This window comes from Medicago truncatula, chromosome 7 (genome assembly GCF_003473485.1).
Source record: "Medicago truncatula cultivar Jemalong A17 chromosome 7, MtrunA17r5.0-ANR, whole genome shotgun sequence".
Classification (NCBI taxonomy): Eukaryota; Viridiplantae; Streptophyta; class Magnoliopsida; order Fabales; family Fabaceae; genus Medicago; species Medicago truncatula.
The window spans coordinates 41,811,207-41,823,264 of record NC_053048.1 but is presented as its reverse complement, the minus strand read 5'-3'; the positions used below and the strand labels follow the sequence as shown (position 1 = coordinate 41,823,264).

The following is a 12,058-nucleotide window of genomic DNA, read 5'->3' as shown; positions in this document are numbered from 1 at the left end:
AGCAAGATGGTCGGTATGCTAACAAATTTTAATGATCACAATGTGCAAATGTTTCAAGAAGCAAGAGCTAATGCCAGTGTTCCAAAACCTTTGACCAAAGAAAGTTTTGAAATGGTCATTGGAATCCTCCGATACATATGAATCTAATGTTGTTTTCGTGTTGTGATATGTTATGTATTTTGTAGGAGTGACATTGAATCTTTGAATTCAAGCGATAAATAAAGTTTGAAATGTATGGGATGAAAAATAAATGTAGTTTATTTACAATTTGCAATAAAAATGCTTTAAATATTATTTGTAACATATTTTTCAATGTTTTAACAAATGCAGTTTGTCACATGCATATTACATATGTATTCTTGGGGTCGGTTACGGCATAACTAATCTTTTTTTTTTTTTTTTTTTATAAAAAAAAAAACAAAAATATTGATAAAGCACGTTAACCTCCATTAAGAATTTAAACTTGTTTAATTAGATAAATGATAAATTATATCAAGTGGCATATTTAGAAGGAAAATAAAATTGGTGAATTACTCATCTGATCTGTTTGACCTATACTTTTGGAAAAAAGTTTGCTTTTACAATTAGTAAGATATATTTTGAATTTAAAATTTATTTAATTTTCATTGTAAAAAATTGAATTGAATACTTTTATTATTTCTAAAAGTTTTCTTCAACATTTTTTTTTTTTAATTTAATAAAACATCATTTTTGCCAAATAAAGTTGTAATATCAAACTACAAATGTGAGATAAACTTTGGAGATATATGTATGACACATCAAATAAAAAGTGAAATGAGTAGTGTGTGCAATTCAAAAAAGAAGAAGTGAAAAGAGTATGTTATAAGGAGAGCTGAGATAAATTAATTTTGATCGTTGAGTTCAAATCAATGCCTCAAATTATATGTTGTTTAAAAATTAAGTGTTATACCTTTTCAGATATTTTTTAAGGAGGTATTCGATTTGGTGATGGAGCCATCTGTCAACACGGAGGCGGTTCATGTACCATCAACTCCCTACAACAATGGCAGCCAGTTTAACGACCCTTTCGAGTCTCTGAGTCCAAGTCAAACAAAGTGAATGACGAATATTATATTGGCGTAAACGAATCTTTCGAGCCTCACAGTCCAAATCAAACAAAGTGAATGACAACTATTAAATTGGCGTATGAATCGTCTGCCAACACATAAACAATTCAATGTCCATCAACTTCCTGCACGACAGCAAACATTAACGACTCTTTCGAGTCCACATCATCCCACGTCAAACAAAAGGATGACTGGGATACAAAACCGCAAAGTACACAGGATCAAAATTCTATCGAAACCGAACCTTATCTTCCGACGTGTGACCCATCTTCTCTTGCACGACTGACACAATCCCGAAACTTTGAAACCCTGCAGATCTCAACAAATTTGTAATGGAGTCAAGAAAACAAAGCCAAAAATGAACTGCAACCATCTTGCAAGTAAAACACGAAACCGCCGCCACCTCCGACGAAGATAACGCGACTTTAAACAACAAGCAAAGAAACCGACTCAGATGTTACAGATCTAGCAACACCGGGTTTTCAACCATCTAGGACCAAAAAACATCAGAGAACGTGTGTTGATAGCACTTGAGGACCAAAACCCCGTGGGTTTTCAAACTGACGATGAAACATAAGATTGTCGACGAAGAAAACTCATCGCACCACCACCAGGAACCACTACATGAGGACGATGAGAGATTTGGAGAAGAAGGGAAGGGGTGCGGCAACAGTTAGGTTAGAAGAGAGAGGTGAGAGCATTTTTAGAGAGATAGGAGCTAATTTTTGGGAATTTTTAAAAGAGAAAAATAAGTATACCAATGATATAATCTAATAAAGAAAACAATACAAACCACGAGAAGAAATTCAACCTCAAGTTTGTAAAGTCTAGTTCAACTTACAATATTGATTGGTAGGTTGAAGACTTTGTAGTTGTGTGTGTGAATTTCAGATATCATATGAAATTCACACACAACTACATATGATGTTTGTCATTTTATTTATGGACAAAATAAAATAAATACTAACCCTTATGATAGATAAAAAAATTCATCGTCCTCGTTAGCTTAACTCAGCTGGTATAGACAATGCATAATATATATAAGGTCATGGGTTCAAACCCCAACCACCACAAAAAAGAAGATAAAAAGATGATGTTTGTCATTTTATTTATGGACAAAATAAAAGAAATACTAACCCTTATGATAGATAAAAAAAGTCATCGTCTTCGTGAGCTTAACTCAATTGGTATAAACAATGCATAATATATGCAAGGTCCTAGCTCAGCCACCACAAAAATTTTTAAAAAAGTCATCACTAAAAGCAACAATCTGCAGATATAGTTATATGTGTGAGTGTGGAAAAGAAAATCGTTTCTTCTTTCTCATGAATTTTGTACAAGGTTCAATTAGAAGTTGATGGAAATTGTCATCATGTTATGTGTGGCACCTACTCTCCTTTTTCTACATTTTGTAAAATTTCCCAATTAAATTTTGACAAAAAGGTTAAAATGTAGATAGTTTTTTTGACTTTCTTTTCATAAAGAAATTCAACTTTGAGTAATTAATGACATGGAATGAACCCAAGAATTAATGTAGATTTTCCACAAAAATAATTTTTTTTCCTACCTTTCATAATCACTTTGTACAAACTTCTAATAGAAGTTGAATATGAGATGATTAAATACCATCATGTTGTGCGTGTGTCCTTACGTGGATGGAATCATATATTAATTTAAGATACACACACAAAAAAAAAAAAACTTGGAAAAAGTCAGTAGAATGAGTACACAATATCCTTTGTGTGTAAAAATCAGAAGAGAAATATCATGATCTTTTTGTAGTGTGGTATCATAATGCATAAAGAAAAATTGTGAAAATGCATGCTGCTTGTTTTTATTTGGCAAATCCTATTCGTATAATTATACTCGTGACTCCAATTCGATGCATATAGTAAATTGCATGTTTTGTTTTTGTCTAAAATGTTTTTTTTTTTAAAGATTTTTTTGTCTAAAATGTTAAAACAAGCATTGATGAACAATAATATTTTTATAAGAAAAATAATTGATTGGGGAGGCACACCCCATATTGTTGACACTTCCAGAGTGAGCCTTAAAACATAGGCGTATCATCACATCAAACTAGAGCAAACACATAAATAAGTTTAAAAAATGTATATTACTAGAGTCAATTATCACATTGAACTAAGTAAAGTAAAGTCACGCGAGTGAATTTCATATCACATCTTCACCAACACTTTGTATTTTAACAATGTGTTTGAATCGGGCAAGAAAAATTTAGAAATTAGAATTACAGGCAATTCAAACGCAAGAATTGAATTCCTTCCTTTTTAGATCTAATAGAAAAAATTCATTTTTAAACATCGTTGAGATATTTTATGAAATTTCAAAAAGTTGATGGTCAATTTTAAGATAAGAAAAATAGAGATCAATTTGATTTTTTTAAATTTAGGGATCAATTTGAAAGTTTTGAAAAATTATAGGGGATAATGTGGAAAATATAGTGACCAATTTGAAACTCGCATTATATGGAGTACCGAAGAAATTTCAAATTTTTAGTTTTTAAGCTGAATTTCCAATTTTCTCAATTTAGCTTTGTGAAATACTTTATAAAAAAAAAAAAAAAAATCCTTTTTGTTGAATTATTTTCAAACTTATCACCTAAACAATAAAATTTACATAGAAAAATTTAATTACCCTCTATAACTACATTACTTTCTAAAAAAAACATCTTCCTGTGTCAAGAAAAAAAAAAAACTTTCAAACATACTCTTCAAATATCAGGTATATGAGTTATCTTACTTATATATATATATTGTTGTTTAGCTTCTACTTTTTTATCCACTAACTTTATTGAAGATTTACGATAAATTTATACATATCCTATTAAATTGGTATTTCTAGATTTAAACCAAAGCGGGTTTGAGCAAAAGGTTTGACTATTTAATCAACAATCACTTTTGATCAAATTGAAGAAGAGGATTACATGATTAAGTTTAACTACCTTATAGTTTAATTTCTAGTGTCAACTAATGCTTAATTTTAAGCTAGAGTTGTTTTTTTTTTTTTTTAAGGAAAGCTAGAGTTGTTATCTTTTGTGTTTTCTATTTTTTACTATTCAGTCCCACTAGAATCTGATTTTGGTTGCTAGCTAAGAGGGTTTGATGAGCTAAAAGATATGGAATGGGAAATGTTATCAAGTGGCATCTACTTTGTGTTGCAACAAAGATGAAAGGCAAAGATGGGGAATGTCGTTATGAGGACAAGCGATATGATTAGGGTAAAGAATTCTTTGCTCTGCAAGCAACAAAAATTTCTCACTTTTTGATGCACATTTTTGCTTTTTAGCTCTATTGCACCTAACTATTCAGTCAAAGTTTTTGGCCCTCTTACCATCATTGGAACATAACTGCTACATAGAAACTTCTCATTATGTGCTAAAACAGTTGCCAACTTCATTCTTTGAATCAGTAATCATGCTTAAATAGGCCACATTGCCGCTGCTTTTTAAAAAATTAAAATTAATCTTGGGTAAGTTTTACCATACTAATTTGGCTATTCACTTTATGTACCTAAAACTTAGTTTACTTTTTTGCTAGGTAAGCATTACATAATTGATTGTGTCACAAATTTAAAACTACACTTATTAGATTGGTAACTAAGGTTATAACATATATGAAGTGAATTCGATAAGACATATAATTTATATGAACTTAACATCCACTTATTCATCTTAAAAGGTGAATTTCTAACAACTATGTTATTTTACCAAAAAAAAAAAAAAGAAGATAAGACTTACAAAGTCATTATTTTATAGTCTACATTCTATTTGATTCCCAACAAATATTACACATGACCTAATTGTATTTTCACTTTTTTTCTCATACCAAGTGTTTGTTTGAGATTGCGGTGAGTTTGATAAAATCAATGCGAGTCATTGTGATTTTGTTCAAACTACCGAGGTACCAAATATACACTAAATCTTGCATATGTATCACATTGCTTTCGATTGGTCTATGTGTATTCGATCAATCTTTAGTTTGTATGAGATGAGAGTTTTGAAGGGGAGGTTTTATGGTTAATCTTTTTATGTTACTTTTTTTTTTCTTTCCCATAAATTCTTTTAATTGAAGGTAAATATATTTAAAACATTGTCGGATAATAAATATGGACATCTTTTTTTTTTTTTGAAGGATAATATGGACATCTCTGTCTGCTGAGATTTGAATATTGGTTTCACCACACTTTGATTGGCCTTTTTCAACAGATCCAACCATATTGGTTCTTATTTGTTACTTTTAAAATGAGGGAAAGCATTTGAGGTATTTTTAAAACCATCAAAAGGTCTTCTCAATTGAACTTTTTTAGCTCTCTTAAATCGGTCGAGTTATCCTCTCATCCAAACAAGTTGAGAGATTTTTCTCCCTTCTACTTACTTCTCTTCACGGTCCTCTCCTAACTACTATAAAATTGAAATAACGATAAAAATTTAGAGATTTAAATGTATAATAAAATTCATATCCAACTTCGTCGCTAAGCATTTTAGATGGTAAGACGACCAATTTTATTTCCTCTCTTTCTAATATCCGGTGATTTTTTTTTCTTCTTTCAAAACTCGATATCCAGATCACGGAGCCCGTGAGGTCTAATCTCACCGCCTATTTGCATAAGTCCCATTTAAAGCTGAGTTAGAGCATAACATTGTATGGACATAGTCTACCGAAATTAACACTAAGGTGTGTTTGTTTCAAGTTTACCAAATTTATTCCTAGGAATAACATTCCTTGGAATATAAAGATGGGAATTTTATTCCAAGGAATTTATGAAAAATATGTTTGGTTAGCTTTATAATATTCCTAGGAACCATAAAAATAGGGATTATAATAGATAAACTATTTATGAATTTATTCCCATCTCCATGGGAACTTTATTCCCACCCTTTTTCTTGGGAAATTTTTTCTATTCCCAGGAACATTTTATACCAAGGAATAAATTTTAGTAAACTTGTAACAAACATAGGCATATACATTTCTATCATTTTATTCCCAGGAATCAACAATTATAACTTGAAACAAACACACCTTAAAAAAAATTAAACTTAAAACAATGAGAAGAGCACAAGCACACTCCAAGATTCTAAATCTAACGCCCTAATTTTCAATGTTTCTTCAACTTTCAACCAAAGATTCTTTGGCTCAACTATATATAGTATATAGCTTGTGTATGAGATCATGCAAAAATAACTTCTAGTGTATATTGAATTACTTTAATTTTAGGTTTTGTGCGCTTTTAGTCCAAAGTTTCATAGATTTGCAATTTCATTTCCCTTAATTTTAAATTAAAAAATTACAGTCTCCAATTTTTAAAATATAAAAGAAAAAAAGGTTCATTTTTTATGTTTTGTCAATCTGGATAATGTAAGTCATTGGATGATGTTGCAATGTATATTTTTTTGGATTTTCTTCCAGGATTTTACTTTTTGTTCATTCTAAGTATTTTTTTTTAAACAATACTTTATTAAAATGAAAATAAAATAAAAGGAAAAACCACACATGTATTGCCACATCCTCTAATTTGTCATCTCATTATTAAAGCAAAAATAGACCCCAATATCTGTGGTGGAAAAGTTTTCTAAAAATTTAAAAATTTGGTGACCATATTGTCAAATTTAGAAATTGGGATACTAAAATCGTAGATTATTAGGTCACTATATAAACCTTATTTTTCCGTAAAAAAAAAATATAAACCTTGTTTTTATATTTGTAGAATAGCTATAGGACACTTTCTCCTCCTTTTTCCCCAATGAATTCATTTTTCAAACTCTCCTTTTCTATAATCTTGTCTTAATCAAATCTTATTTATTTATGAATTTAAATTAAGCATATATATACACCTAATTATGCTGTACGGAAGTAAAATTTCCAACCAGAGACGTGTAATGTAATCATGTAGAACATGAAGCAGAATGCAGAAATCATAAAGATATGAAACAATATGATTGAGGGCAAGATGGTTTATGATGAGAATCTTCAAAATATCATTTAGTACATTAATAAAACCTAGTTAGGTATGTGGTGGTCAAATTAATTATGATTATGGCAAACTTGTCTGTGATTTATTTCATTTCAACTTTTCTCTGGATTTCTTTTTAATCACTTGATTAGGCTCTTAGAATAACGTAATCATTTGATATGATTTGTAAAATACTGTTTGTTTATTTTGTTTTTTTGGACAAAAACACTGTTTTTACTCTTTTTTATTCGGTACATGGAATTTTTAATCAGCAGACAAAATTATACTCTTCTCACTCTCCAATAAAAAAAAGGTCTCATTAGAAAATTTTGTGCATGGTTGGTTTCAATTTTGTGAAGTCAAAATTAATTTTAGAGATGTATAATTGATTTTAACAAGTTGTAGGTAGAATGTGGCTCTCCTTGGCAAGTTGGTGTGTGATATTCTCAATTATGAAGTTAAATTATGGGTCACGATGTTTAAAGATAGGCTTATTGATGTGTTTAGCCCTTGCAATTAGGCGGCATTTAAAAATTCGTCCCTGTAATTGCTAATCCTGGCATTTTAACCCTGCAATTGTTAATCGTTTAAAATTTCGTCCCTCTCCCCACTTAATCACTGCCACGCCACATGAAATTCCAAATTTACCCCTGGGTTTCCAATTATTTCTTCAATATTTTGTCCTCTTCTTAAGGGCAAAATTGGAATTTCATGTGTGACAATGATTGCCACGTCATCAAATTAGTGACGTGGCAGTGATTAATTTGGTCCAAGGACCAAATTTTAAACGATTAACAATTGCAGGGTTAAAATGCCAGGATTAGCAATTACAGGGACGAATTTTTAAATGCCGCCTAATTGCAAGGGCTAAACACATCAATAAGCCTTAAAGATATTTACTTAGAGGGAAATTTGGTCTTAAATGCTACTACTCCAAAGAGATGAGTTTCAATTCAAATTGAGGGATGATAGCTATAGTTTTTGGTATAACCCTTGATTAAACAAGGAATCTCTTTGCACTCACGTGTCCAAATAAACAAACGCCCCTTAAATGTAGAGAAGATGAATATTACACATTTGAACATTTCAACCAAACATAAGTTACATAAGTACAACTCAGGTTATAAAAGGCTGCAGAAACACTTGACATGTTGAGACTCGAGTTCGAATTCACAAGTTCCCAAATTCTATGCATTTTATGTGTGTGAGTTTTGGTTTATGGCTCTTTAAAATCAAAATAAAAAAGAAAGATAGATAAGTTACTTATTTGAGAGAGTAATATAATCTTTTTTTTAAGGAGAGAGTAATATAAACTTGAAAACACCGTGCATATACTATGTTTGTTAAGTGTTCAAATTGAATTAAATATGACATAAAAGTGAAGACAATCTACACCTTATAAATTGGTTTAGACAGACTACTCGAGTCACGTTTTAGATGTTTAGTCCTAGACATGAAAGACGTGTATTAGAAATTCTATGTTAAATGTTATTTGATTTGACATTGTATTTATAAATGGATCAGTAAGTTATTACAAATCAATTAAAATTTTGTCAAAGATGCATTTAAAAAATATTTTCTGTATTTAAAAATCAATTTTTTTAATATTTTAATTGCAATTATAATCCTCCTATTTTAGCAAATTCAAGAAAATATTTTATCGATTTTAAAATCAATATTTTTGTTTCTTCATTATTATATTTAATGCAATAATGGTTCTAACCATGATTTTTTTTTTCTTCAAAAAAAAAGCTGAATTTTATCCCTAAAAACTGTATTTCTGTGGTAATTCAAGACGATGGTTGTAAATCATTACTTTTGAGGCTAAAAATCATCTTTTTTGAAGGCTAAAAAGTAAAAATATTGGTTGGGACCAAAAATTACAATAAATGTAAGAATTGAGGGACTAAAAAGTTTAATCTAAAAAAAAACTATTTTTGCAATTTTAATAAAATAGAGAGATCAAAATGCAATTAAGCTAAATTTGAAAATAACATAAACCCTTTGTAAAACCCTAAAAAGTGACTTCAAATTCTGAATTCTTCCTTGTGTTGCTGTTGATTGCTCGAATTTTGAAATGGCGAAGCGATTGATTCCACTGTTCAACCGTGTTCTGGTTGAGAAGATTGTTCCTCCATCAAAAACCACCGCTGGAATTTTGTTACCGGAGAAAATCTCCAAGGTTTTTTCATTCTCCTCTTAATCCATTCATACCCATTTCATTTCCACCTTCTGGGTCTTCGTTTTTCATCTCAAAATTGCATCTTTTCTTCATTTCATTGAATATGAAAAATAGTTGATAGTTATGTTCTTATCACATTTTTCAAGTTGTTTTTCATGAATTGCCTTGACAAGTTTATGAATAATACAGATAAGTTTATTTATTTGCATCAGCTGTTTTGCATAAGCTAATAAAAAAGACCAATCCAGACAGGCCCTTGTTACCAAACCAAACAAATGTTTGTTTTTTGATGTTGTTTATATTCCGGTTCTTATAGAGTAATAGTTATTGTGTATTTTCAGTAGCTGCACACATGTGTTGTGCGAGTTTGCAATTGAATTTTACACCGCAAGGTAGAACAAATTAAGGGTGGACTGATTTAGTAAATTTTCCTAGTAGAATTTTGATTATCTATTCTAACCTAGTTCTTACTTCTTAGTAAACCTTTTCTTGAGCTTTTGCTTCTAGGATTTCTAAAATAGAAGTTTGAACTAAGTTTTTATTTGTTTTTCTACTTGTTTTAGTTTTAAGCCCCAAAATATTTTAGATTTTAATTGAATGTTCTTGATTCAGGGTATTTTTCGATTTTATGGTTCATTTCATTAGACTGATTGGATTTAATTTATTACTGCAACCATGCATTTTTATTATATATATCCGTGCTTTGTTGAAACTATTAAGAAAGATCTAGAGATAGAGTTGGATCGAAATATGGTTTATGATAGAACTTAATGGCGTAATTTGATCCATGTAGCCGATCCCACTTAGCGGGATAAGACTATTGTATTCGTGCTTTGTTGACGTACACTGATGAACTGAGAATTTATTTTTGTCTTGTTGCTTTAGCTGAATTCTGGAAAAGTTGTTGCTGTTGGCCCTGGCGTTCATGGTAAGGATGGCAAACTCCTTCCTGTTGCTGTAAAGGAAGGTGACACTGTTCTTTTGCCTGAATACGGAGGAGTTGAGGTGAAGCTTGATCACAAAGAGTACGTATATATTTGCTCTTTTTACTTGTTGAACTTCATCATTCTTAATGTCTCTTAATCATGACCTATCTGATGGACACTGTTTCTTAGTTTTAATTTATCTGCACTGTGATTTGTTTGTTAAAAAAGCCGCAAATGATGCATAAAAAGGTCATAATTTATCCGTTTGAGTAATAGTCCTGAAGCTGATTATGAAAGTTTAATTCATTTAGTCAGTTGAGGGCCTATACTGCGCATGAAATCGCTTCTTTTTTTGGTACATAGTTGATACCTTCATGTTAAAATTGCTGTTGAATGTTGGCTTGTTTGTGAATAATTAAAACAAAGCTAGTCCTAATTTATGGAGGAAACGATATGCCTGATATTGTATGTCAATGTTTGGGATTTGATTTTATTCCACCATTGGTATAATGTATTTTTATTTTCTTTTTGATTTGTTTCTTCTTATGTATGTGCCTTGATGCAGAGCTTCATGTCTGAAGCTGAGTACGCAGGCTAACTCTATCTCTATTCAATTTATTTATAGTTTCATAGTCTTAATGAGGAAAGTCATTAGTATCATAATTCATAAGTTAAGCATTTTATTCAATAAATTGTGTCGCTTTATAAGACCTTCTCACTTGTATACTGTTGAGGGATTATATTAATGCAATGTTCTGCGTGTGCTGATAAGCAATGTCAAATTTGAAATTCCAACCATATAGAATGTAAAGTACAAAATTGGTTCATATAAATTTTGAATATTTTAATATTTTCATGGTCTGGGATGCCAGTTCTGAAAATGTATGATAGACATTGAATTGAAGGTTTTGACTGCAAGATGCATCCTCTCCTGGCCCCTAAACAAGTTCCTAGTTTTTCTTGTGCAATCCTTCTCTTTCACAAAGTTCATAATCATGCAGTGTTGTCGAATAGAGTTACAGCAGTGCTATAGCACTATAGCATAGCTGAATTATAACAAACCGCTATTTTTCTGCGGTACGTTTAGTACAAAATGTTGTCAAATAGCGGCTATAGCATTGTAGCATAGCAGAATTTGAACAAACTGCTATTTTCCACGATCTGCAATTGACAACTCTGTAAATGTAATCATAATAATGATATGTAGTTGGCAATGTGAATAAATTAGATGTGATGGTTTAAGTAGTGTGCTATTCGTACAATTGCAATAAGTGACTTTTCTGAAATCTTGCCTAATTTGATCATATTTTTTTGGTAGGTATTATCTGTATGGAGATGATGATATATTAGGAACACTGCATGATTGATGTCAAAGTCATTGGCGGATTTGGTCCCTGCTGTAGTAATTTATATACTAGGTGTTCTGCTACATACATTTGAGCAGTTTCTTTCTGTTCTGACTTCTATGTACAATGTCTACAATCTATATTTTGTTTTCAGGCAAAACATTTCTTAGAAATTTGGGTCAGCAATCAAGATTAGTATTTTTATGCAACTATTGGGGAACCTTTTTTGAAGGCCGCAACGTACCTTATTACATTCCATAGCCTGTTTGTGGCTTATTTAGATTTAAATGCATTCCTCTGGTTTAGTTATTTTGGACTTGACTAAAAATGATATACCATGCATGTTCAAACATACCATCTAGTTGGGACCAATCCTCTTGGATTTTGCCTTCTGGATTAGATTGCAATTCTTGCAGGAATATCTTTTGATTAATTATTGGATTTTCAATTTGCTGCTGTGATTGAGGGGTTTTGATCTTGAGTTTGTATCGTTTACATGGCCGCTGCTATTTAGCCATGGAGTTTTCTTAGATGCGTTGATGTCTC

The 12,058-nt window shown here is 30.8% G+C and overlaps 1 protein-coding gene across 1 annotated transcript; it reads left to right on the top strand.

Annotated features, from left to right (window-relative positions):
- The first annotated feature begins 9,068 nt into the window (after positions 1-9,068).
- LOC11422704 (10 kDa chaperonin) lies at positions 9,069-11,931 on the top strand. The gene is made up of 3 exons (XM_003624898.4): positions 9,069-9,240; positions 10,126-10,265; positions 11,485-11,931. Exons 1-3 carry the CDS (start codon positions 9,136-9,138, stop codon positions 11,531-11,533), a joined length of 294 nt encoding a protein of 97 aa, XP_003624946.2. The 5' UTR covers positions 9,069-9,135; the 3' UTR covers positions 11,534-11,931.
- The last annotated feature ends 127 nt before the right edge of the window (positions 11,932-12,058 follow it).